This window comes from Pollicipes pollicipes, unplaced genomic scaffold (assembly GCF_011947565.3).
Source record: "Pollicipes pollicipes isolate AB1234 unplaced genomic scaffold, Ppol_2.1 Scaffold_7231;HRSCAF=8579_pilon_pilon_pilon, whole genome shotgun sequence".
NCBI lineage: Eukaryota > Metazoa > Arthropoda > Thecostraca > Pollicipedomorpha > Pollicipedidae > Pollicipes > Pollicipes pollicipes.
The window spans coordinates 11,220,272-11,248,194 of record NW_023597034.1 but is presented as its reverse complement, the minus strand read 5'-3'; the positions used below and the strand labels follow the sequence as shown (position 1 = coordinate 11,248,194).

Here is a 27,923-nt window from a genome sequence, read left to right as displayed (position 1 = left end):
TTGACTTTCATCCAAAATTTCGTTTTATGGTTCCTACACTGTACTGGGCTCACGGTTCACCCAGCAGCCACTCATATTCATGATCTCATCCGCCATAGCTCTTCAGTGGAAGGAGTCGACAGGCGTGGTCTTGACATTCGGGGGGTCAGTATCGGCCGAGGCCGGGCGTCCTCGCTCACCTGGATGTCCCGTGTGACACGCGGGGCTGTAGCTCAAGTGGTAAAGCACTCGCTTAGCATGTGAGAGGCACAGGGATCGATACCCTGCAGCTCCAAAGACGGCGTTTTGAATGATGAGTCAGGTATATTTACATGACGGCCGTTTGAAAGTGAGAACCAGGTGAGTTCTCTATGCTGACACGAACGTACGATGAACCCAGCACATACCACAGCATCGCCGAATAGGCCTATACTTATGTTTGTATGTACAGTTGGGGTCAAATTCATCGAAGGCTAACATCATATCGACCTAGTTACGACCGTTCCAGGATGCTAGAATGTTGTTGCAATAATCCGAATAACGAGAGCGTTCGCGTGCGGAATCGTTCCCGCTCGTAACAAGGCGGCTTCCGCACGCCCTCATGCTAATGACATGTCATTCAAGACCGTGATTTTGGAGCTGCGGGGTATCGATCCCCGTACCTTTCACATGCTAAGCGAGCACTGTACCACTTGAGCTACAGCCTTGTGCATCAGGTGCGACATCCGCTTGCAGCGTCAGCATGTGTAGAGCATATGTCGAAACGTTGACATTTCGCTATAGGAGCAAGTTAAGTCATAACATGCTGACAAACATAGTACCCTTAATTAGTATGATTTTTAGCAGGTGACGGAAACATACTACAAGCTATACTTGACCAGTGCTGACGTGACGGATAAGCGGTGACACAATGTTTTTCCAATGCCCCTCAGATCGGTGTTTTTCACAGATGTTTTAGCCAAGATTCGCTTCACATACTTAACAGCATAAAACACCAAATAACTAGGCCTATTACTAGTCGTGAGGATCGTGACTGGCCGCAGCATCTTGCGACGAATGTGATCAGTGCGCTACGCGGCGTTTTAAAACGTCGTGCCATTTGCTACAGATGGGCCGAAGCGTTCGCCACGCGGTGATGCGTTGGATTCAGTGCAAGGCTGTGGGCTTGTCGTTGGTTGCACTCATATCGTGAGAAGCTGAAAAAGTGAGTTTTTTTAAGGTAATATCGTTAATAGTGCGTGGCTGTGTTGTGGGTTATTGCATTTATAATTATACTGCAACAATATGTAACAGATTCGGCTTCAGGTGACAATTTGAATGGTTTCAAATTTTATCGGTGACAGAAAAGGCACTTTTCTCACCCCTGGCAACCCCTGGTTACTATACCCACGGCGTCGCGTGGGATACGGTAGCATGCAATACCGAGACACTTTGTGTTTGCCGGCAGGGGCGACCGCTTTTAAAACGGCACATTTCCCCATCCCTTCAGCGCTTTCGTTGGCTCAGAACGCAGCAAGGAGCTACTCGTTCTCCTGACCGATTCAGCAGGCGTGTGGCTCGTGGCCATCACCTGCCTACAGCGTGTCTGCTGAGAAGAAAATCGGCGCATTGTGTGGTTGAAAACCCACGCAGAAGAGGTGGTGCTCTGTGCATTATGGGCGAATCAATCAACGGACAGACAAGGACATCACCAACCGATGTGGGACAACGAACTTCAGGATGAAAACGATGTATGGCAAGATTGACTATTGAACGAGGTGTTGTTACGTACTATAACTTTCCCGTAAACAGGCCAAGACATTTTACTCAGACACGTCGCTTGGAGCTGTTGGGTAAAGCTGTACTAGAAGAAGGCCTTTGCTATGTTTCAGCCGTTCTTTGTCACCTCTACCGTATGATTCATACTAGTCCAGGTAAACATGAGAATAATATGTATATTCGATAACGCTTAGCCAATACGTTAAAAAAAAAACGGTGGCCGGTGGAAGCGAGGTCGACGCTGCATACAAACGCAGGCCTATTTGGCGCCTGGCTGGTATTGTGCTCGAGAACAGTCGAACGTTAGCAAGGGAAAATGCACTCAGTGTGAGGATGACGAGATAAAGAGGATTTATGCAGCATAGATGTGCAAAGAAGCTTTTATTTTGAATACTGACCCGTCTAGGAGACCGTTATGCTATGCACGCCCTCAGCCAGGCAGCATTCGTCTCAATATCGCTAAAGTCACCAGCTGGCATGCTCTGGCATGATGAATATTTCCCCGTCGAGGTTTCCATATTGTTACGTTTTTGTGCACAATGATGGCTCAACCAGTCAGGAAACGGGATTGCGGGAATCTTGGTCACGCGACATGACGTCATTCCCCTAGAAACGGTAGGACTCTATGGGCCTCAAGCCGCCAGGTGAAGATGGCGGGTCGTGACTGGCACATGGTAGAATGATGTTATGGGCTTACAAAGCCGGAATTAATATTGATCTTTCAAAAGCGCACTTCTACCGTGCCTGACATTACGCTTGTGCGCCGTAGTGCCGCTGTTTGCCGTGTTGCTCATAGGCAAAGGCCCGCGCATCTTCCGACGCCTTCATCTGACCTGAAAATTGTGGCGCTCGTGTACATACTCGATGAGTGGTAACATAGATGAAATGGAGAAACCGCTGGTAGCTCATTCTGCCTGAGAATGGGTATCTAGTGGCGGGAAGTAGTCTACGAGAGGTAGCGCTCTGTGATCGCATGTGGAGCACGCATGTGGCACACGCAGATGATGCCACCCATTGGGAAAGACCCATGAAAGTACAGACGACGTGGTGCAAGGCTAATAGATGACCACTTTTACACCACGTGCGGTAACTACAAGATGAAAATGCTACAATACTCTAAACAGGCGCATCACTCGGAATTCTTGGCGAATGTGTTCTTGCAGACATACTCCCGAGTGAGTTGATTTCCCACGTCTTCTTTATCAGAAAATTGATTACCATTCCAGTGAAACGGTAATACAGTGCTACAACGCAACACTTAAAGATGCTGCGTACGCATGACTGCTAAGCATAAGACAGCCACTGGTAGGCATGACGTTGAAAAACGTCTAGGATAAAAACACCATAGCGCCAAAAAGCGAATTATAAGGCAACTTCGGGCATTTATTGACAAAAAAATCTCGCATAGATAATACAATAATATTAGCCTTATTCCTCGGAGAAAACCAGGACAACTTACATACAAACAATTTAGTTTATAGCGGAAGGACAGCTGCACGTTTGTGAGCGTGCTTTGCAACGGCCAGGGTACTTTCAACCGTATGCATGACCATGCTTAATCTATTACAGTTCGTCATTCAAAACCCCCTCACTTCTGGGCCTGCGCGTTGTCCATCCCGTACCTCTCACGTGCTAAGCAGGCGGTCTTCTACTTGATCCACGGCCTCTAATGAGATTTGGAATGTTTTGGGAGAGTCCAGCAGCCCGGTTTCACTCTGTTCTGGCCTTCATCTTCGTCAAGGCCACGCCCCCCCCCCCCCCCATATACTATGGCTCCTTTTGTCAAAGCTCCACCTGTAGCTGAGCAGAAACATCGGCCTCACCTTAACTAAAAAAAAGCATCTTGAAGCTGCCAGTGTTCTAAACATTTCAGCATTTATAAAAGACATGCCTTAAATTATCTTAAGGAAGCATCAAACAAAATACAGAGAAATACAAACGTCGGGTTCAGGGACGGAACAGTAGCAATGTTTGGGATCTCCTTCAACACCACGGAATATCGAACAGCTCGATTCGAATTCCGTATCCATGTGTGGAGATTAGGCCACAGCAGGCATAGCAGTAGCCTCAACAGAGTTCCTCAAGCTACGCATTCTTGTTACATTCGCTGTTGAATGACCCTCCTTGCGACAGCTTTCCCACACCAGGTTTTCTTAACATCGTGCATCTGATGGTGCTCATGCCTCCTACATACTCCAGAAAATTGTTGACAACAATCAGAAGGCCTCACAACCTATTTCGTGCACAAATTCAGTGCATTTTTTTAATTTTAGCAGGTCATCCCTAGACATTATTATGATTGAATAACACCGGCAGGTTGCCAGCTACCAGATGTTAATCCTGCTCATCGACATGCTGTACAACGACGGCAAGGAAAAATCTGGCAAGCTTCAGTCAGACATTTAGTCGCATTACTGGTGCCAGGTAATTACCCGCCCAAACATGAACTCCACAACAAAGCTGGATCAGGAGTTCAGCTCGGTGCAAATCGCGATCTTGCGCTCGCTGCCTGCTGTGTGGTGCCGGGAAAACTCATCTCTAAAACCGTGTTTGGTTGTTAGCTTCGTTTCATCTGCCTGGCCCGTTACATTCGGCGTTTTCATTTACAGTACACGCATACACACATACATACACACACGCAGGCACACACACATACACACACATACACACACACACACACACACACACACACACACACACACACACACACACACACACACACACACACACACACACACACACACACACACACACACACACACACACACACACACACACACACACACACACACACACACACACACACACACGGCCTGTAAGGCGACAAGGTCGCGGCGTGTATACCAACGTGCAATACCGAGACCGTCTTGTTCTGTTGGCGACCACATGGAACCGCTCAAATACATCACTCTTCCCATCCCTTCAGCGCTTTCGTTGGCTCAGAACACAGCAAGAGGCAACTCGTCCTCCTGACCGATTCAGTAGCTGCTCGTGTGGCTCGCGGTCATCACTCTCCCATGGAGTGTATGCTTAGGAGAGATATTCTAAACCTCAGGAAATTTAATAACGGAAAACCCGCACGGAAGAGGTGGTGCTCTGTGCATTGCGGGGGAACACACAAAGGACAGGCAAGGACATTACCTTCCGTTTGGAGACACCCAATTGCAAGATGGAAGCGGTGTAAAGCAAAATTGACTATTGAACAAGGTGTTGCTACGTACTGTGACTTTCTGGTAAAAAAACCGATGGGGTTGTCTTGGTCCTGTACGCCCGCAAAGATGTGCAAAGTATTTCGGGGAGAGCATTTAAATTTAATTTCATTATGATACCTGACATTCATTACATCATAATAACGTTATTCGAGTTCTGTACTCCATAAGCCATGTGTCCATCAGGGCCAAGAAATAAGTATTGGTCGAGTTGGTCATATCTGGCGATTCACGATTGCTAGATATAACGGCCGTACATTGGCTCGTAATCAATGTTGTGAAAAATGCGATGACGTGATCGAACAATGGCGCATCGAGGAACATATTTACTGAAGAGAGAAAATGCGCTGTCTGATGGAATCTTTTCCACCTAGAAGTGCACCAATAGTTATAGGTAAGCTTATTTCATCATATCCGATGCTTGGTTCACATCTTCGAATGTGAAATATTCTCTTAAAGGACCACATAAATATCCCAAGCATTACCGCTGTCCCGTCCCTTAACCGAACGTCTGTTTTTGTCTGAATTTTGTTTGATGCTTCGTGAGGAAAATTTGATTCATGCCAATTACACATGTTTAGATGTTGTGGGTAACGGCAGCTCTAATATGTATATTTATTTTCAGTTAATGCGAGGCAGATGTTCCTGGTGAGCTATCTCAGCGCCTGTATTGAAATGACGACTCATTCCGTGGCGAGGACCGTACACGCCCAAAGCGTACGTAATTTGGGGAAGTCAAGTGCGTGATTCTAGGGAATCGTGACGTGTGTGTGTGGGGGGGGGGGGGAGGGGGCTGACGTGAGACAAAGGCCAAGAAGACCGGGCGAAACCAGGATAACCGACTCATCCAAATTTACCGGGGGCTGTAGCTCAAGTTGTTGAGCGCTCGCTTAGATTGCAGAAGTATCGGGACCGATGCCCACAGTTCCAAAAATTCCGAGTTTTGATTGGTAACCTAGTAGGAATCGAGCGTGATCGTAAGAACATGCGTGCGGTTTAAACATTCCTGGCGCGCTGTAAAACATGCTCGCAAATATCCAGCTGGTCTAATCTCTCAGTTGGTAGAGAACTCGTTTAGTATGTGAGAGATACGGGGATCGATACCCCGCAGCTCCAAAGGTCGGTAGTTTTAAATAAAGACCTGTGCAGAAATGATCACGGTCTTATCGTTAGAGACGCTGTTTTGTTCACGCCACTGAAATGAAAGAACGACTATTCGACAGTCGCCTCTGGTTAGGTCCATATTGAAAGGACCAATACCATCGAGACCATTTTTCAATCGTTTTCTTTCTTGTCGCTTCATTCCAATCGTTCCGTCAACAACTACGAAAATATTACGACGAAAAAATAATTTCCAATACTATCAACCATCAACAGCGGAAAAAGAAGAAGAAACACTGGTGAAGTAGATTTGAGCCTCTACACTCATTGACTCAAACACTGCTGTAACGGCCACACATTATGTTATACTCATAGTCCATCATTGCGCTTGTGTCATGGCAGCATTTTCAGATTTTTTCAGTGCAAAATAAAGATACCAAATGAATCATACGCTAGCATGCGTAGCTGGCCTCTCGTCGGTCAAACCAGGGTCACGCGGTACACCTGGTGGATTTTTTCCTTTTTTCCTTTTTCAAAACCATGTGTGCTATGCCAGCGGAAATGCGGTGGGTGTTATGATTTTGGGGTGCGCTTCGTCATGCATCCATAGCGAGCCATCAGTGTCTGTGACTTGTGCTATTCCAAATCAGGCCATAAGGGTCATACTAGAGACGCAACATTTCAACCCGCTAACCCGCCACACCTCATCCGCAAGAGGTCGCGCGCTTGTAGCTGGGATGTAGGCCAGACCTGGCATTATTTTGCGGGTCGAAATTTTTTAAAAGAATGCCTCGCTTTTGGGGCATACTTCAAAAGCATACTCTGGTGAAACCCCAGGACCAGATACGTCAAATTATAGCACTGGGTAGTGCCCCCGCAGTACCATTAAAATGCAATGAGGAGGTTATTTTAAATTATTTTCTATTCTAGATTGCGCTGACAGTGCTTTGGCACACATCACACTTTTTCAGTTCTTGTGACCCAGAGTGAAGCCCTATCTCGCTACAGTTGTAGCTGTCGCGGCTGCCGTCGCCATGACGACGGCATAATCTGCTGAGGGGCGTCACAGCCGTTACGGACTAGAGCTACCACATTTGAGCACACATTATGGATCTGCTATCTTGAAAGTGGCATCTCTACTGGTATTAATGGCGTCAGTGCGAGTGGACATTTGTGATGAGCATAGCGCATAGCATGAGCGGCGAAGGCCATTTACCGAGAAGTGCACTGGTTCAAGTTTGAACCAGTGCGTCACTTTAGACTATATTATCCTCTGTTTCATAAAGCCAAAGTGCGCTCCGAAATAACTGCCACTGTGTGTCACGCCGATTCTATTTTTACATGGAAGATATCAAAGCCATAGAATAATGCTTCGTTGCATTCTCGTAACAATAGCGTCATGCTTGTAAATCGGTTATCCTAACTAGAATATTTCAACCTCACACTTTCACGCTGTCATTAACTACGCAAGAATTTCGACGAACTGCAAGTATTGCAAGAATTGCATGACACCCACGTTGGAAAAGACTGCAAAAGAAAAGTACTTCTCTGATAGTGGTGAGCAGAGATTTCAAGAACATTTTTCCCACCTTAGCGTCTAATCTAACTTGGAATTCTGAGATATTCTGAAGAATGAAAAAAACTGGCGTTGCCGACCAAACTGGACGCGTCTGGTTTCTCAATAAGTGAAAAGTACAAGAACGTTGCATACTCCCTTTAACAAGTTCAAATAATGCATGTTATATTACTTAAGTTTTGAGCCATTCAAAAACAAAAGTGAGCCGACAATCAGAATGCAAATATGTCGGAAATCACATTTTGCTATAGTAAGAGCATCAGTGACAGACCGCCCATGGCAGACATGACACGCCAGTAAACCAGGTGACACAAATGGAATAACATTACGCAAACGTCCACACCGCTGAAAAGCTATAGAATAACAAACCAAATTTTCAAAGGTTTGCCTGATATTATTTAGGAGTAGCGATGTCGGTCATTAGCGCGCGCCCGGGTGGGAATGGGGTAAATCTGACTCCTCGACGTTTTTGCAAAATAATTTCAGGACACAGCATAGCCGCACCAAAACTACATAGCTGTGGGCAATGCAATAGCGGATCCCTTGGCGGTCATGCTCCCAGTAAAGGAACATGCCATGTTTTTGCACTTTTGACTTATAGTTAGATCAGACACGTCTAATTGCATTAGTAATGCCAGATTTCTCGCAATCCTTCTCAGAAGCTCAGAATTTCAATTTGAAACAGCCGTACCTGCGGGAGAACTCTCATTGAACTCCCTGCTCACCTCTTTCAAAGGAGCACATTTCATTGGTATTGCTTTTCCAACAATTTGTTTTGTAATGTTCGCGACACCCTAATTTGTGAAATTTGTTGTGTAAGAAATGCTACGACAGCGTGAAAACTCTATTTGCAGAAAAGCAGATTTGCAAACATGAAGCTTTGATCCAGGGAATTCAACGAAGCTTTATACCATGGGTTCGATTTCTCCCCTGCGACGTTTACCACAATGACTCTTTTCGAGGTGCGCTTTGGCTTTGGGAATGGGAGTATTCATGGTCCATAGTGACGCACTGATTCAAACTTCAACCAATGCGCTCCCGGTAGCAGGCCCTTGCCGCCCACTCAGCCAATCACAAGCGTGTATTTATTTGCGCCCGGCGGCTGTCATGACGGCAGCGATCGCGACAGCTGCAGTGAAGAAGCATAGTGCATTTACAAGGCGTCGCGTTGCTAACGTGGTAAGGACCCAAAAATCTTTAAAACTGATGTCCTCATCATGTCTTCACAGTGCTGCAATGGCACTTGCTACTATTAATAGACGTAACTGGTCCTGACGTTTAGCTAGAGCATGGTTTTGTAATATGGCGTGAAGATGAGGCACTCCCTTTCATTGAAACGCTTGGCAAAGGGAAACGTACGATCTTGATCGGGAGAGCACAGATGGCTTCTAGATATTGACCTAATACACGATTTCAGTTAGACATGATGCCAACACAAGCATGTCTTTCATGCTGAATTTAGCGTAAGCCGAAGGCGAAAAAAAACTTGCAAGCAGTGACCAAATTGTATTTTTCAAAATACCAGAGCCCCACTGTCATAAGCCGCACCACACGCCAGCCGGCTGCCACCACTTAGCTTCAGTTCATCCATCCTCTCTGACAAGCAAACACACCGGTGCGGCCAGGGGCTCGCGTTCCACGTGCGACACAGCAGTGGCATTGTTACGCTCCCAAACATCACAGCCCCCGAACGTAACTGGGCTAGCTGCCCCGCTGCTGGCAGAAGCTCGGCGCCGCACCCGGCGGGAAGTCCCGCCCCGCCCCCCCCCCCCCCCTTCTTCCCCCGCGGCTCCCGTGTGCCCCGTGTTTAGTCTGGCGTGCCCCCAGACGCCCCGCGACGCCGTCGTCGTCGGCCCCTGAGGCGTCATGCAGAGGTTCTGCCGCATCTCAACCCCCCCCCCCCCCCCCCCCCCCCCACCGTCTGCCTTCCGACGAACAGCGTCGCCGCGGGCGTTTTGGCAGCGTTGGGTCGGCGACGAATGCGGCGCCGGCGGGGCTGGAGTCTGGAGACACCTTGATCTGCGGCGGCGCGGGGTCTGGTGAGCGTCGCGGTCGCAGACCGTGGGAGAGCGCGGTGGGCGGCTGTCGGTGGGGACGGCGAAGTGGGGCTTGTGCTTTGGAAGGTCAGTGACGGTGCAAGATCGACGACGGCCGAGCCGGGGGCGGGACGCGATGGTAAGTGCCGGGTGCTGTTGGAGTTAGCCTGCCGGCTCGAAGTTGTGTCCTTTGGTGGTCGGACGATCTGTTGCGGTGCCGGAGATTCGGGGGTGAGAGAAGGGTTCGAACGGAGGCAGGGGACAGTCTCAGGTGGACGGGAACGCACGAGAGGATGAGGGCCATAACGTCATGCCGTCAACCTGAACGGTCATGCCCCCATCAGTCTTGCGAGGGGCACACCCAAAAGGGGGCGGTTTGTCTCACCTTTTACCAGACCGCCCGTCAGTTATACCCAGGGGCGAGCCAAGGCGAGTCTTATTTCCCATGAGGAGCCTGTCATCACGTGGCTGTTTAACGAGCCTGAGAGTGAGGTGGGCGGCGACACTTCCGCCTGATCAGAGGAGCGCTTTGACTGACGTGGGTCAGCTGCTGGCGCTGCCCCTGGTCTGATGGCCGAGCCGGTGGGCTGATGCTTGCTGCGATGTCGGTACAATGGCCGGTTTCTGGAGCCAGCGTACAGAGCTGCACTGCTCAAGAGGGTCTGTCCTGAATCGTCCTGCCGTCAGGTCTGTTCCTGGTCATAGTTTTCAACGAGAGACTTGAGAGCGCAACGGGCACATCAAATGTTACTCCCTTAAACAGGGTATTCCACCTCTCACGGTTATCCTCACTTTTCATTTTGCAATCAGTGCTAGAACTAACGCATCTGATTGGGTCGGTAATGCCAGTTTCCTCGAAATCCTGATTGGCTCAAAATTTGTATCTGACGCAGCCGTTCTGATGAGAAATACCATGTGGATCTCTGATCACCACTATAAAAGTTACGTTTTCCGTTTTTTTTAAGTATGTGCGTTGCAATGTCCGCTGTACGCGAATTGCCCAAATTGGTTATGCAATAAATGTTATTAGAGTTCGAAACATCGTATTTAGGGAAATGAAGACAGGCATGAAACCGATATCAAGCGGATTTAAGGGAATGTAATACTGTAGCTCTGTGTTTTACGTCTTGTGGTGCTTAGAACAGTGGCTGTTTTCGAAGCGTACTTTGGCTGTGGTAAACACTGTTTATTTGGATGCTCAGTTGACTGCAGAGCCGTGCTTACACAGCATGTATGTACCAGCGACATATCACGTGGTCTAGCGACACACATTTTTCCACCAGTGCACTTCTCACCAAATTGCTTAAACCTCTGATTCTGCCAATCACAAACGTTATTTCCGTAAACATGCATACATCATTCACACCCATACTCCGCATTCATTGCGTATTTATGCTTGCGGTAGAAATTCCTGTTATTTATGGGCCAATAAGTGGCGGAGTACATTCGTCCACTACATTTCAGGTATGCCAAAATCAATTGATAATGTCTGCATATAGCCTTTTGTCTTTACTGTGCCGACTGTCGTGCCAATTGTGAACGGGATCGACGTGAGGTCCCCGTGCGTAATCGCAGAGACTGCGATGAGTATCTAACTGAAATGTGCTTGAATTATGTTGGTCGTGCACCTTTGCTGAAACAATCTCACGATCTGGCCAAATCAATTGCTCTTCAAAAATCGCAGTTGCGTTTGTGTGTGTGTGTGTTTTTGTAAATGTGAGTTGTTGTAGGTACCTGTAAATTCGACTCATGCAATATCGACGGAAACTGGTGTCCCAAATATGTAGGTGTCACAGCGTTTCACTTTCTCTTCAACGGCCAACGTGGAATAAGGCCAAGATAAGAATTCCTTTGAATTATATGGCCTAGTTGTCCTTTGCTGGTGTTTTTTTCGACACTTCCCAATCACATTAATCATATAGGTGTGTTAGCATTATGGTAAATGGCCAACGCCAACAGGGGCTGCGCAGCAGGTGGTGGCGGGTGGGTGGGAGGTGGAGCATAGGCGGCATTTGCTCCCTTGCCTGCCGGTAGGCTGGGAGGCAAGAGTATGTTTCTGCTCCTTCTCCATTTCAGGGAGACCTCTTCTTCCAAATCAAAGACATTGTGGCTTCCCGTATAGTACCAAACTTCAGATGACGGAAGTTCCTAATTAAATTAAAATAAATAAATTAAAATGATTAAAACAAAATTAAGATAAAAACAGTTGAGCAAGAGAAGGGTCCGTCTGGCCCAAAAACCCTTTGCTTCATCAAGAGATCCGTGTTGTGGATCATGGGGTCACTTTTATGAACAAGGTAGCCAGCGCCTTAGACCAGTTGGCCAGTTTTATAAGGAGATACCCATTACAAACTGGGAGGACCCTGTTTTAGATTAGGAGGTACCCTCTACATTCATGAAGCACCCTCTATATTAAGCAGGCCCCGTTTCGGGAGCACGAGGACGAGTTCATGCTTCAAAAAACCGCGGTTCCGTAACACTATCCCCTGTGTTGGGAGAGCGAGATTCCTTGGCTGGATTGAAGGCCCCTTTCACGAATCACACGCATCCTGTGTGCTGGGTAACAAATCCTGTCCTGGGCAATTAGAATGCACCCCGGTCATTCTGGATGTCGCAATTGTTGACCTTGATCTGCTTGGATATCATACACGTAAAAATGTGAAAGGGGGGCGCAGTCCTCATTGTGCATCCCCTTGAACACGACACTGCGCAGGAGGCCACACTGTGAGGAGGCTCCATTTTGCCAAGGAGACCCACTGGAAAGCCCTATCCCCAGCTCAAAATCTGTGGCGCCGGCTCGGAACGCGAGGACCGAATCTTAATCGACCTCATCTGGCTGGCAACTGCCGACAAATGATACCCACAAGATACGCAGTTGGGCTAACGAGCTGTCTGATTGACAGCTGGGGACTAATTGCCCCAACTCCGAGAGCGGAGATTGCACCAGCGCTTTTCCTTCTTTCTAACTTGGCAGGCTTACAGACTCACTCTTATTTCTTCGCTTAATTAAAACACCATAATAATCATAACTAACCCAGCCCATAATGATAGCACCCACGTGCACTTCTCGCCATCTCGAACCCGGATAGCAAATGGACCGCCTTTGCCGGCGTGATAAGCTGGCATCCGTCAGCAGCAGCTACGCCTGACAACAACACGCGCCGGTGGCAGCCGCCAGCGCCGGTCCATCGCACCTGTTTACCGCCCGTCGGCGCCGGTGCGCACGGCGCTCAGCGCGCGCCGCAAAAACGCGCGCCGTCCGACCCGGCGCGTGCGGTGACGGCAGCGAGGCGGCTCCTCTGGCTGCCAGCTGTGACGGACCGAGCTCTGCGGCCGCTGCGACGCTGGCACCCGTCTCATCTGCGGAGGGTGGGTGGTGACAGCGGGCTCTGCTCACGGCAGGAGGGCGCGGGACGAAGCAGACTGATGTAGGTGCGCGCGGAGCTCGCATCGCCGCCATCAGCGCTGTAGTTATTGCCGGGAACGAACGGATAGCTGGTCTGTCAAGACCTGACAGCTTCACGGGCGATGTGACGTGCTGTTTTGTTTAAGGCCGGCGAGTATGCCGTGGAGGGAAGCTGCATGTCGGTCCGTGCGTCACTAGTCGCGACATATTTCCAGTCTCAGATCGGCTTTCGTTTGGCGAGCCTCCCACTTTTAGAGCAAACACGCGCGGTTGTTGTTTTACTTAAGGGGCCGAAGGTCCTAGCTTCCCTAGCAGCTGATGGGTTTGGCAGATTCGGAGTGATGTTCGGGTGTAATGGGGCTTCAAACGTTCAGCAGTGGGCCGCTCTCGCTCAAGGCCACTCTCGTCTAAGGTCTGTGTGGTTCTGCTGAGTGTGTGCATGCGCCCCATGCGCGTCTGCGCGGAGGATTGGTGGGTGCTACATTCTGCAGAACCTGGCGGGCCGAGCTCACGTCCTGTCATTCAAGGCTCCAAGCGAGTGAGGTGGAATGGACGAAGAGAAGACAAACTGAATGGCAAAGTTTTTTGTATGATAGGCATGACAGGGGCTTTGATGAAAATTACCCATACGATTGACACGTTTATAAGTCTTGTGACAAAGCAACACTGAAATATGGCACGAGAAATGTGCTGGTCAAGAGTTCTGCGTATGTCGCTCTCGGTCGTGTAATGGTTAATCTAGGTCTGCTGTTAAAACCGCATTCTAATTTCCGGCAACGATTGTCTCTATGAGCTCACGACTCATTTTGCAGGAGGAGGCACCGCGGCTCATTCAGCGCTGTTCCTCGTGGAGATCGACCGACTCGGAGTGCGCCACTGCCCCGTCTGACTACGTCACAGCGCCAGCCGCTGCTGCCACCTCGAGGGGCGCTGACCGGTCAAAGTGCTCCGCGCTGGATTCAACGGTCAGTTGATGTTTCGATGAAGCCCCGGGATCCGAGGCTGGTCTTCGGCTGCTTTATCCACGGACGGAATGGCACCGGCGAAGGAAAATATTGAAGTGAATGCAACGATGGCGTGAATATGACGGTGAACTGGGGATGACGCCCCGCCTTCGATCCTGGTGTGGCGATGCCGTGAATAGGGGCCACCCTTGAATATTTTTGACACATGATTTTTATTTGCCGTCTGGGGAATCGTATTGCTACTGTGTGAACGGCATGCGTGTATTAAATGCGATTGCGTCATATGATTACGAATGATGCATATTCGCGCACCCTCAGCAGAATTAAATGCCACTTATACGCAGAACTGGCACGTATGGTTCTCACGTACCAAATGTCGTTTCCAGCTGGACACTGCGCCGCCATCCTCGGAAGACGAGTGGACATACGACCCCGACACGGGGGAGGGCCCGCAGTGGCTCTCCGCCTCACGGACCGAGCCTCCCCCCGCCGCCGGCGGCGCTCCAGAGAAGTCGGAGCCAGTGCGCGCCGTCAGGGCTGGGTGCGGCGAGTGGTGGCGGCCTCCGCCTCAGTGGTGCGGCGATCGGCGCGCGGCCGGCGCCGTGACGTCCGGGGACGCGCCAGTGACGGGTGACGTGTGGACGCAGCAGGTGGAGGACGACGCGCGGCCCGGGCGGACGGCAGAGCTCTCCGACATCGCGAGGCGCATCGTGTCGCTGAACAGTGCGCTGCAGGGCGTGGAGGCGCAGCTTACGCGGCTCGAGCGGGACATCCCCGAGGTGCCTGCTCGGGACGAGAACGAGTCCCCGTCGGAGGTAGCACTATCTTGCGGCGCGGCGGTGGCGACATCTGGTCCAGTGGTACAGGCGCCGCCTGGTGAGGCGGGGACAGCGAGCCTCGCAGAAGACGACGGGCCGGGCACGCGGACCGAGAGCACCGTCGAGAAGTATGAGGCTGAACTCAGCCCTGGGGTAAGGATGTGTTGCGAGTGCTTGTGTGTAAACGGCATCAGACAAGCGATTGGTACTGTTATTAAGGACGTGGGTGCACAACCATCGGATGTCTTGATTAACCTGCCCCCTAGCGATGGTTTGCAACAGAACTCATTCATTGGTGCCGTCATTTCCCTTGAATGCACCCTTTCCCGTTTTCGTACAGGACTCTTTTTCCTGTTTCGTTTCAACGCACCATGACTCCCCAGCATCACTCGCGCTGATCTAATCATCACAATCGCATTAGCACGCAGATTGTCGTGGTTTCCATCGTCTCCACAGACCTTGCATTCGTGACTAGCATACAGCAAATATTCTGTTAGCCGGGACGCTGAATCCAATTATGCTGACTTGGTATGAGTCGTAACATAATGTACTCACTTGTGTGCACACTCAGCGATGCCTAAGTTGTTACGTTGTGCTACTAAAGTTTAGGACATGACCGCTGCGGGTGTAGTCACTAATGAACTCCAAAGTACTCGTATGTTTTTCCGCGAATTGAGCACTCGTAGTCAGTTATGAATGAATTGTTATTGTGAAGCTTTCAAGATATCGGTGATTTATGTATGTGACAGAATTTGTGTCCGCTTCTAGTTCTTACAGCGCGCATACCATGCTCACTTCGTTTGCCCCTCCCTTCCCTTAAACTGACTTGGATATACCTTATGTCGCCCTTAAAATGAACAGCATTTTTGTAAAGTTCAAGTGAAATAAATCACTTTTAACTGCCTTTTTCACCTTCTTCTTCCCAATTTATCTCCGACATTTTGGCTAGGCAGCCCCAGGCAGGCGAGCATTACACAACTGTCTGCTGGACACCTGTTGAGCAGCTACTTCTGACATATCCGGCAGAGATATCAGTGCCTCTTCTTTTCTCACTCGCCTCGGTGGAGCGTAATTCGCGTGCTGCCCAAGAACCCTCCTCCCTTTTCGTGAAATGTATACGGCGCTCATAAGCAAACTGCCGTGTCTCTTCGTTAGGAACCCGCCGTCGCAGTTGTACATGGCTGACTAATGTGCTGTTTCGTACCAAAACACCCACGCATTTGATATCTTCCAACGGCAGTGTGGAAACACATACAGGTTTGTTGTCGCATTTAAGGTGTTTGTTGCTCCACAAACTCTGCTTTTGTACAGATTCTGAAGTGGTAAAAATCTGCTGACGCCTTAGTGTATCTAACTGGTGAAAATGCTAACGTACAATTATGGAACTACTAACGTCTTAAAAAATATGTGATCCAGTTCGTTCATAACGTGTCTTTTAGTGTAAATCGGCATAAGCCCCCCTATAGTACTTCTCTCAATTGGGACTGGGTGCTACTCTCTACCTTTCTTAACCATGATAGCCTTAGACCCCTTAAGTGACGCACGATATTTGCTGTTTCCGTTCCACTTTCACGTATTTCTTGGCACAATAGGCCCTTCCTTACTTTAGAAGGCAGGCCTCCTTACAGGCAATAATATCTTATTTTTTTTGTTATTGATCAAGCAAGCATGGTTTTTGTGCGAATCAGAATAGCTGTTGCCTGATGTAAACTTGCGATAGCATATATGATTTGGATAGGGTTATTATCCCTTCTGGCTAAGAGTTTGGTCTTTCCACATGTTCGTCGTGGCTGTCATACGACGCAGCCGCTGGTTCACGTTATCTGCTAAGCAACCATTAACGGTTATCTGCTAAGCAGTCATCAACAGTTTGAGCCTTCCTTTTCCATTAGCATGCCGAAGAAAACCTCAACGACTTTAATCTACTCTGAGACTCCATTCCACATGAAGGATCACGGCACATTCGTCTACTACCTATCCATGCAAATTCACGTTTCTGAATATTCAGACGAAGCCCAGAAATATCTCAACTTTGCTGGTATAGTTTGGGGCAGAGCGGGCCGATGCATCGTCACTTAGAATAAAGACTGCGTCGTCCGCGTATCACAAAACTTTAATATCTGTGCTATTTACACATACCCGTGCAACATTTCGGGCCTCGCGAAATTTGCATACAAGCAATGTCAAGAGGCGATACGAGTAGTTAACCAGGTATTGGGCGGTCCTGCCCTGAGGCTCGTGTTGATCGAAACCAGATAAAATCAGTTGCTTTGTATCTGTGTCGAGAGATAGAGCTGGAGTCGGAGCGGGGTCAACTGGGTCATGGCTGGTTCGATTCAGATGCAAATGCATCTCACTGCCGGTATGTATAATGTGCACAGCACCTGATCTGGGCAGTAAATAACCATCTGTCATTAACAGTTGTGTTCGCAATCGACCACAGAAATGGCACATTAATCGTTGACCCGAAATCGGAGTTAACTCAAAGCTGCGCTGCGCCGGAATAGTATTCTGTGAACAGGTGTCTCAGCGGAATCGACCTGTCCTTATTGCTCTGAGGCTGAAGCGTGCGCAAAACGGGGCCGAACACACGGTTCACTGTGCTCAGACATGTGCTCAGCGACGTCCCATTTCCTTTTTCTCGCTGTGCCCGCGCCGCCTACCTGCTGCCGCATCCCCGTGCCCTCTTCATTCATCTGGCCGCCACTCCCACTCGAGTGCGCTTAATGTGACAAATGTTCCGCGTCTGACAGACACGGGGGCACCAACACGGCACAGCTCGTCCGCGGCCAGCCACTTAGCGGCGGCAGCGGCCCGGGAGCCGTCCGCCCCGCGAGTGACGGGGGCACCTGCACGCCCATTTAGCGGCCCGTGCCAGGCGGGTCAGGCGCGCGCGGGCGGGGCCGGGGCGGGGGCGGCGGCGCTCCGGAGGCGGGAGCGGCTGCCGCGAGACAGAGGCCGGGAGGTGCGGCTGCCAGGAAGAGGCCGAGCGGGGTGGTCCGCTGCGACGGGGAACATGCGGTGGATCAAAGGTCCATGGTATGCGGTTGGGTGAAGAATGCAATGCGTTAAAAACGTTGAGCAAGGGCTAAAACGAGGGTGTAAAACGTCGGGGCTTGTTGTTGAATATTACTTCAGCATGGCGTCCGGTTTGGAAGCGTCCTGTAGCGGGTGGATGCGAGGGCTTACGGTAGCTTAGCTGATGTTCGGGGTTTGTGAGGGCAGCTTTCCTGAGGCGGCGACAGCGGTCAGGATGGATGCGAGAGCTTACGGTAGCTTAGCTGATGTTCGGGGTTTATGAGGGCAGCTTTCCTGAGGCGGCGACAGCGTCAAGGACGCCATTTTTTGGCCATTTTTCAGCCGCCATGACAGCTGAGGCCATCAGCGTGACAGCTCGCCGTGCTGCTTGAAGTCCGGCCGGGGAATATTTAGCGACGAGAGCTCGCCGGGAAATATGCGGTGGTGAAACCTCAAACCCACTGGGCACGCCGGAATCAGCGGGAGATTAAACGATACTCGGGGGAACGCGTGGGAAATCAACAGCGATGACGGTCCTTACCCTGACTATGGCGGTGTGTCTGTGGAACTGATAAATTTGCACCGAGGGGATCCGACTTATTACTGATAGTCTGAATGTACGACGCAATGATCGACGCCCCTGCCCAGGCTGCAATTTCGGCAGCGCTCAGAGCAGCGGTATTTTTCACCGTAGATGGGCTCTTCGCAATTAATGGCTGTTCGGGCGCCAATCAATCGACATGCGATCCCACATGAGACGGCCACACTGAGACCAGACCAAACTCGTCTCCAATAACGCTGCTGTCGACGCCCCCCCCCCCCCCCCGCACATCTCCAGCTGGCGCCCGACCTGTGTTTAATTAGATTCAGTGGGATTGATTGCGACTGCTACTCGCAGCGCATGGGGGTTGATTTCGGGCTTTGACTACGAACGCCCAGCGCGACGTGAGGTGAGTCCGATTTCGAGTCCTGGAGATATGACTCGTCTTAATTGATCGATGTGACAACAGTCTGTTTTTAACCCGTTATATCCTACCTTCGTTTAAAAACTTCATAAGTCATTTATTTTGATTTGATTACGTCTATATATTGCTGTTTTCTATTTGGAGAGCACGTATGTGCAAGCTGTTAGACCATTGCTTTATCTTATTTGCAAATTTATTTATATCGACTGACTGATGACTTGGCTGACTCTATTCTGGTTTCAGTTAATGACAATCCATAGGGCTTCTACTAACTCAGCACAACTCGCATTGTTTCCTGAGAGGATTTCGATCCGCACGGAGCCATGCACAGCTTCGGTTTGGACTTCGTAATGATGGGTCAGCATGTAAATTGAAGTAGCTGTGCCTCTGGCGCAGCCTACCGCCGTCGGTGCTCAGCTGCCGTTCCTGGCAGCAGCCTGTCCGCCCCGATCGTGGCTCGTCCCCCGCCCACGCGCTGACCGCCGCCCCCACTTGGCTAACGGCTCGATTCTGCACCCCCACCAGAAGCCTGTGGCCGGCTCTGCCCTGGCCGGGCCCGGCAGCGGACCGGCGGTGGCGGCGGCCGGGGCCGACCCCGGCCTTGCCCCGGCGGCGTGCGCCGCCCGGCTCGGAGAGGTGAGTGATGAGCGGGGCCGCCCAGGCGGCCAGCTCCGTCAGCGCGCCGCCACCCCCGTCCGCTCGCGCCGCGCTCCTGGCGCCACCAATGGCCGGCCGGCGTCGGGCCGATTAATGGCCGGGTTCGGTGACCGGTCGGGATCCTCCGCGATCGGCAGGGAGTGACTGACGTAACGTTGGACGTCACAGGGGCTGAGGGTATAGGTTATGTCACGCCCCGATTGACGGTCGTCGCTCCTCGACGTGTTGTGCTTTTGGATGCAACAAGGCACGACGCTGATGTACGCACATCTGGTGGGTCCACCCAGAGCGCTCACTAACAATGGGAAATAGAGAAAGCTGATCTCATGTAAGAGGGTATACGGTAGATTAAGCAGCATATGCACATGTTGAAGAAACAGCTGGAAACATAGTATGGTTCCTATATCTCACGCTCATTCCAGCTCTGCGAAATAAACTTTTTCCGTTGACAACCACTAGAACCATACCAAAACTTGTTTAATAATGTCGCCAAAGTCGCTATTCTGGATAGCCTGAGCTACCGTAGGGATTTTGTGGCAGGTCACTACGCAGTTTGTGGAGAAGCGCTCAAAGCAGACTTGAGTTTGAGCCACCGACTTTCCCCGGTGGACCTAAACCAGGCGTCTTTTTGGGGGGGGGGGGGGGGGGCTTTGACGCCGCGGGTTTTGAGCTGGCCTGTGCATTACATAATTCTTGTTTTTCTGCTATGGCATTTCATTGTCGCCATAGATTGGTTACTTAGAGGCTCCCACTTTTTCTGAACAACTTGTAATCAGTTTGAAGCGCGACATGTATTTTGGTGTGGTAGCTGATTTCGTATCATTGTTACGCATGATGTAAGAATACGCAGTTTTTGAACTTGATAGCTTATGATCTATGACCTCTCTCCAGGCTGTGGTGGTGGCATTTCGTTCAGAAGTGATACTTATACTCATTCATCGCAAGAAATGCACCCTAAGAGGATTTCAAGACTTATTTTAACGTTGTCATTCAAAGTGAAGTAACTAGACTACTTCTGGCTGCTTTTACATGATCATTTCATTCACGGTAAGGCTAGGTCAAATTTTGACCTTTGCGGCATTTTTATTGTAATAAATAAATACGAATTGCCGCAGTTTTGCGGCATTTAGTATTTGTATGTTTATACGCTTTAAATAATGAAATAATGCGACACTCGCAGCATTGGAATGCCTATATAACGCTGTTTTTCACTAACGTAGTTGCAAAGGTCTTGACGGAGCCGTACGGGCGAATGCAATCCTCTGCCAAGGTATGACATGTGTGGCAAAAGCCTCACTCATCGATATACACTGCTGTCTGTCTTATAAGGCTTTCCGAGGGCTATTAAACTCTGTCTCCCGCATCGTCGTAGCATGCTTACTTCTTTGCATAGCAGAAAGCATATTTTTTACCTCATCTGACCATTCAAAGTTCACATTTACGCTAGTTCATTCACACCTGTGTGATATCGTGTAACGAGGGGAGGGCGTTACAATCCTGCCGTCTCCAGAATTCTTGCTTGCCTAGTCTCTGAGATTTTAGTTGTCTTTTGAGTCCCTCTTGCAGGGCGACGATAAAAGAACACCCATGGGGCGTGGTTTGATGAACCGATCTTCATCGCCATTGTCCAGCATTACAGCCCCGTTAGCTTAATTTGGCGTCAGGGGCCCACCGGCGGAGATCGTTGTCTTTCATAGACGTTGTGAGGCGCATTTCATTCAGATGTGACCATGGTGAGAGGCATGCTAGAGTAAACATAAATTGTTTTTGACAAGTTTTGTCATTACGTATTTATATAGCAAGGCCATCTAAAGCTGGTTGCAAGACTGTATGATGCGTAGTATCGCTGCTTTGGACACGGTAAAGGGCTAGGGATAGAGAGCTAGAGAGCCGCTATGGCTAGAGAGGCTATTGATCTAATGCTATATGACAATGATGCAGATAGGTGAAATCTCGTGGTCAGTATTCGGGCTTACTGTAGAGATATATTCGTTTTGTATGCAACCACATCGAAATGTTCTCTAAAACTGGTTCACAGCTGAATAATTCCATTCCGTGCTTAACACCAGAGCTGAGGGTCTGTTTATTTGTCGACCGGAGTTGACCTCAGCGGCGCCACTCCACACCCGGCTCTGTCGCTGTCGCGCCTCGTCCCAGCCCTCCCTCGGCCACCCCTTCAGCCCTGGCTTTGCTACTGTCACCGCTCCTGATCCAGCTCGGGTTCTGCCACCGTCACCCCTTCAGCCCTGGCTTTGCTACTGTCACCGCTCCTGATCCAGCTCGGGCTCTGCCGCTGTCACCTCTTCAGCCCAGTCTCGGCTACTGTCACCATCCAGCTGCGACTCTGCTGCTGTCCCCCCTAAAGATGTGAACCTCCTGTTGTCACCCCTCCAGCTCCGGCCCTGTCGCCATTACTCCCATCAGCCTCGGTGTGGCACAGTCACCCCTCTAGCTCCGGGACTGCCACCGTTGTCCATCCAGCCTCGGCCCTGCTGCCGTCACCTCTCCATCCTCGGCCCTGCTGCCGTCACCCCTCCAGCATCGGCCCTGCTGCCGTCACCCCTCCAGCCTCGACCCTGCCGCCGGCACCCCTCCAGCCTCGACCCTGCCGCCGTCACCCCTCCAGCCTCGGCCCTGTCGCCGTCACCCCTCCAGCCTCGACCCTGCCGCCGTCACCCCTCCAGCCTCGACCCTGCCGCCGTCACCCCTCCAGCCTCGGCCCTGCTGCCGTCACCCCTCCAACCCGGCCCAGCTCGCTCTCTAAGTGTGTCACTCTCCGTGGCGCGTCGGCCGCCGTCCCGGGTGACAATCCGCGCTCGCCGCGTGACCGGTCAGACGGCCGGGGCGTCGGACGCCTCTTGGCCGGCCGCGGCTCGCGTCGGTCGCTATTTATAGGGCGGTTTAGCGCACGCCTCCTGAGCGCCGCGTGTCCCGCTGCGCTCCGGGCCGCACACCCGGAGGGCCGCAGCTGCCGGCCACCGGACCGGCGGCGCCGCGGTCACCGCGTGACGGCTGGGGCTGTCGACGCGAGGTGATTAACTGCGCCGCGCTTGTCGACACGGATGCCCGGAGGGGCCGCGGAGAAGGAAGGTGGTGACGGCGGGACCGCCCACCCAGACAGTGGCGGCGTGCGACACCGGCCGGCCTGGGAAGGTGGTGACGGCGGGACCGCCCACCCAAAGACAGCGGCGGCGTGCGACACCGGCCGGCCTGGGAAGGTGGTGACGGCGGGACCGCCCACCCAAAGACAGCGGCGGCGTGCGACACTGGCCGGCCTGTCTGTGCACCGGCCAGAAGGCTTATGTAGGCATAAACACTTTGTGGAATGGATATAGTGTACATGTCCCGACTGGTCAGCAGACCGATAAAGGCGTCTGCACGCTCTGTGAACAGAATAAGGTGTTGCTATTTCGACTAATTTCTTGGCGGTCTTATTGAAGATCTCTGACAACCTCAACGGAATGGATCGGGTAGTAATGCCGCTGCTGAACATTGATGAAACGGAACGGAAAATATGAAGTGTTTGCGTGCAATAGTAAAACGGGTCAATTGGCGAGCCTCCCCGACCTAGCAAAGCTGGGAGAGCGCGAGATAATTCGACTCCCTTTGAAGCATAACATCACGAACCAAGCGGGGAAGCAAAGACGTTTGCCAGTGCGGGTCGATTTGAAAGCTTTAAAGGTGAGCGTCTGATCCAATTCGAAAGAAAATTATTCTCTGTGAGTTTTGAAATGAATGGAAAATAATGGGAGGTTTTCGCGGAGCGTCTAAATTGTAGCATGACACTCTTAACAGGTGTTACAGCGACTATAAGCCAAAAACCGTCGGGCTACTTTTTACTCTGCCGATGCAACTCTTTGACCAGCTTTATCGAGTGATGAGACATGGTACTGCGCTGGCTGCTGCCAGTGCGGCCTGCGCTCTGTCCCTGGCGCTGCGCTGGCTGCTGCCAGTGCGGCCTGCGCTCTGTCCCTGGCGCTGCGCTGGCTGCCGCGAGTGCGGCCTGCGCTCTGTCCCTGGCGCTGCGCTGGCTGCCGCGAGTGCGGCCTGCGCTCTGTCCCTGGCGCTGCGCTGGCTGCCGCGAGTGCGGCCTGCGCTCTGTCCCTGGCGCTGCGCTGGCTGCCGCGAGTGCGGCCTGCGCTCTGTCCCTGGCGCTGCGCTGGCTGCCGCGAGTGCGGCCTGCGCTCTGTCCCTGGCGCTGCGCTGGCTGCTGCGAGTGCGGCCTTCACGCCGTCTCTAGCGCTGCGCTGGCTGCTGCGAGTGCGGCCTGCGCTCTGTCCCTGGCGCTGCGCTGGCTGCTGCGAGTGCGGCCTGCGCTCTGTCCCTGGCGCTGCGCTGGCTGCCGCGAGTGCGGCCTTCACACCGTCTCTGGCGCTGCGCTGGCTGCTGCGAGTGCGGCCTGCGCTCTGTCCCTGGCGCTGCGCTGGCTGCTGCGAGTGCGGCCTACACGCCGTGTCTGGCAAGGCGCCGTCTGCTCTCTTGTAAACGGCAAACGTAAGGACCACTCCAACATGCACAGCCGCTGCTGGATGAAAATGTCTCGCCATGCATTGGGGGTTTGCCAGTCTCGGAGATAGTCAGCACTTTTGGTTGAACTGTATAACTCCCCATGAGCGTCAGTGGCAATACTTCACCTACACCTCTTTGTTTGCTTTTTATCTTGTGCTGTTGTTGCATGTTTGCGCTATTTCATCATTGTATGTCGCGAGAAGCAAGTCTTCATTTCGTCGCCTGCTCGGGTAAATAATCAAACACCACGATATACGGGCTCGATCACTCGCCGCCGCAGACGTTGTTGAACGTTTATCCGCAGGTTTCTGTGTTTGCGATCAGCGGAACCAAATATACCCAGGCCCGAATGAGTTATGAGCATTTGGTTCATAGCAACTGGAACTGAGCATCGAGAACATGACGTTTCGCCATTCTTCCAACACACTTGTACCGCTGGTCACGGCCAGCGAACATCATAGCCGCTCTCTCTCTGCCTACGACTCTTCAAAAACAAACTGCACCCGGACTAAGCGTTAAAACTTCAGTACACTGCACTCAGGCTGTTCACACGTGTATTGAGAATAGCAACGATAGGGAAACACACGGATAAGCGGTCGTGGACATCTATGAGACCAGTCAAAAAAGAAGCACTGCGCCAATTGATCGGATTTGCCGTCTTGACAGGCAAGCTAAAAGGATGATAAGATTTGTCATGTAGGCGAAACGAGATTAGTGGGAAGTTTTTTACATTCGCGAGGACTCCGATAACGAATGCGATAAATACATTACAGCGCAGTCGGCAAGCCCATTGCGCACGTCAAATTTGTGAGGATTTTTTCATCGCCAGGAGTATACTTTTTTGCACCACAAATTCCGCGTGGAAAAAGTAAGAACCGCTATCCAGCATGGGCTTAACACGTCACAGCGCAGATTGAACGGATAGCAGCACATGCGTTTTGTTTCGATACGAAACCTATCACGTCTCGTTATTTGATCCATCAGTCGTCTTTCGTAGCCAAGTGCTAGAAACGAAGCGCGCGCAGAATGCCCATCGGAGCAATTCAGCTTCTGTTTTTTATTGTTGAGCTTGGATGTGCCGCTGCTGCTCAGCTGTCTGGCAATCTGGACGAGCTGGCGTGCCCTGGGGGCCTGCCGAGCTGCTGGCGGGTCACGACGGGCCCCAGCTGTGATTTAAAATTGGTGTGCTGTACCGTCGCCCGGCGGAAGGCGGCGCTTTTCTTGGCAGGTTCGGTGATCCTGTCGTTAAAATTAGATGGGTGCAGATATGCCTGGCAGTTCATCAAGTTCGGGTAGTGTTTTACACGATGAGACGCTGCTGTCTCAGCATCCAGTTTGATGGCAGCTGCCTGCTTCAATATTGGTGGCTCTTGCTGTTGAATTAAGCACGGCTGTCTGTTCGCGTGTCGGATGGTTGGTTTAGCTGGTCGTGCGCCGACGCTGAACGACCTGCAGCCACGAGAGATCCGTCTCCTATACAAGTGCGCCTTGTCCGCGAACAGTGCCCGTCGTTCACGGCACGCTCGGATCACTGACGCGTGGACACTGCGTCTCCGGATAACGATCTCCCCTACACTGTCGTGAATGGTGGGACTTGACCCGGCTGGACCTGACCCGGCTGGACCTGACCCGGCTGGACCTGACCCGGCTGGACCTGACACGGCTGGACTCGGCCCGGCTGGACCAGGCCCGACGGGACCAGGCCCGACGGGACCAGGCCCGGCGAGACCTGGACTGACGGGACGGAGGCAGGCCGCACCGGGATGATCGGGAGTTGCGTGGACGAGCTAGAGACGGGCGGGGGGCGGGGCACCGAGCCCGGACCCGGACCCGGACACGGACCCGGACCCAACGACGCGCCGGTGCCGGCCTTGCCGTTCATCAGGCTGCCCAGGAGGTCGATCGGCACGGGGAAGATGATGGTGCTGTTCTTCTCGGCCGAGATGGTGTTGAGCGTCTGAAGGTAGCGGAGCTGCAGCGCCGATGGACTCGCGCACATGATGTCTGCCGCGTCCTTCAGCGCGCGGGACGCCTTCATCTCGCCCTCCGCCGCGATCACCTTGGCCTTGGCCTCGCGACTGGCCTCGGCCTCCGCGGCCATGGCGCGCTGCAGCTCCTGCGGCAGGCGCACGTCCTTGACCTCGACCCGCTCCACCTTGACGCCCCAGGCATCGGTGGCCTCGTCGAGCACCTCCTGCATCTGGTGCGCAATGCTTTCGCGCTGCGAGAGGATGTCGGCGAGTGAGTACTGGCCAAGGACGGTGCGCAGGGTGGTCGCCGCCAGCAGACGCGTCGAGTAGCCGCTGTTCTCCACGTTCGTCACTGACACGGTCGGCTCGAAGATGCGGAAGTAGACGACAGCGTCGACGGAGATGGTGACCAGGTCCTTGGTGAGGATCTCCTGCGGCGCCACGTCGAACGAGACGACGCGGAGGTCGACGCAGGTGAACTTGTCGAGACAGGGCAGGATGAGGAAAAGGCCCGGGCCCTGCGCGCCGTCAGGCACTAGCCGCCCCAGCCGGAAGATGATGGCTCGCTCGTACTCCTGCACCACGCGCACGCACGCAAACATGGAGAGCGGGAAGAACGCGATGACCATGAGCCAGGCGAGCACGGTGAGTATCAGCTCGCACATGTTGGACACCACCGGCCGGTCCGACTGGCCGAGCACACGGGGCGGAGGTCGTGCTTGCGGCTGGTGCGCCTCTTGTGGCCTGGCCCCGGGCGGCACCGGGATGAGGCTCGGCTCGGAGAACTCGCCCGGCCGGCGCCACTTGCCTTCGGAGGTCATGTTGGTGGGATTGCAGGTCTGCCTGTTCAGGGGTGACCGGTCACCCCGCGGCCGATGCAGCCCTGGTAGAGCAGGATGCTCACTGGTCGAGGGTTAGGGCTCTGTGCGTTGGCACGTCACATCCTGGATTACTTGTTGCCGACCATTGCATTTCTCGGTTGTGGTTCGAAGTCTGCCAATGATTAAGGCGACCGCAGACGCCACCCTTCTCACCAGACCGCTCCGGATGCTCCGTTCTTCAGGCGGCTCCTCACCTCCGCCCCAGACACTCGGCTCCGCCCCGTCACGCCGGCGTCTGCGGCCACGACCCGGCCAGCCGCTCGCCAGCCAGCGCGGCCCCGTCGACAGCTCGCCGCGAACCGTCTCTCGCCCCCCGGCCGCCGTCGTCGACTGTGGGCCGTCGACGACCGCGGCCGGGACGCGTCGACGCCGACGCGCGCGCCCCGCGCCCACCGGCGGCTGACAAGAGCGCGCGCGCGGCAGGCGTCAAAGGGCATTTGTTTGCGTTAGGTGACGGGTGGCGTCTCTGTTTGCTAGGCCGTATTTTCGCGGGGATTTGTGTTTGTTTGAGTGGATTCGTGACGACGGCGGGGGGACGAGAAGATGCATGGGTTGTCGAGTCTTAGTACATTGACCGGCCCGCTGACGAATGAAATTACGTTGTGCTGTAGGATAGAAATGACGTTCTGAAACGTGATAGATGCATGCGAATCTTGCAGTGTTAAATGGGCATTTTTGCCCTCGAACTGATGCACAAGGACCGGTATGTCTGTGCTTTCTGAAGCTGTATGTTTCCGCTATTTTCGGTCGTCATGGATGGCTTGGCCGGTGGCAACGCTGCTGACCACATATGTATGTGGAAGGCTTTGGGAAATACCATCGCATTATTTTAAAGGTGGACCTACACTTCAGCGCAAAAATAGGGTTATCTATATATTTTGCTTCACAAATTGATGTTACGATATGCACTGTAGGCATCAGTGTTTTGTGTATATAGAAGATACTTTTATTTAAGCTAGAACGTAACGCACTGTGTGAGAGGAAAAACGACTTTTGTGGTGCAAAACGGGCATAGATAGCATAATACGATCAACGTGTAGATGATGCAGGCTAATGGAGTCTTCAACAACCCGTA

General features: G+C 52.2%; 3 protein-coding genes across 3 annotated transcripts in view; 2 read left to right on the top strand and 1 right to left on the bottom strand.

Moving 5' to 3' along the window:
- The window catches only part of LOC119109382 (uncharacterized), a 59,011-nt gene extending 49,528 nt beyond the window's left edge, over positions 1–9,483 (top strand). The window contains exon 3 of the mRNA XM_037232998.1: positions 9,451–9,483. Within this exon, the coding sequence (XP_037088893.1) occupies positions 9,451–9,483 (33 nt within the window). The remainder of the gene's footprint in view (positions 1–9,450) is intronic.
- Positions 9,484–9,683: 200 nt separating this feature from the next.
- LOC119109381 (uncharacterized) lies at positions 9,684–19,091 on the top strand. The gene is made up of 4 exons (XM_037232997.1): positions 9,684–9,798; positions 13,878–14,030; positions 14,417–15,119; positions 19,075–19,091. Exons 1-4 carry the CDS (start codon positions 9,796–9,798, stop codon positions 19,089–19,091), a joined length of 876 nt encoding a protein of 291 aa, XP_037088892.1. The 5' UTR covers positions 9,684–9,795.
- A 5,452-nt stretch (positions 19,092–24,543) lies between these two features.
- On the bottom strand, positions 24,544–27,156 carry LOC119110616 (band 7 protein AGAP004871). Its single transcript, XM_037234507.1, has one exon. It carries the CDS (start codon positions 26,786–26,788, stop codon positions 25,568–25,570), a length of 1,221 nt encoding a protein of 406 aa, XP_037090402.1. The 5' UTR covers positions 26,789–27,156; the 3' UTR covers positions 24,544–25,567.
- Between the last annotated feature and the right edge of the window lie 767 nt (positions 27,157–27,923).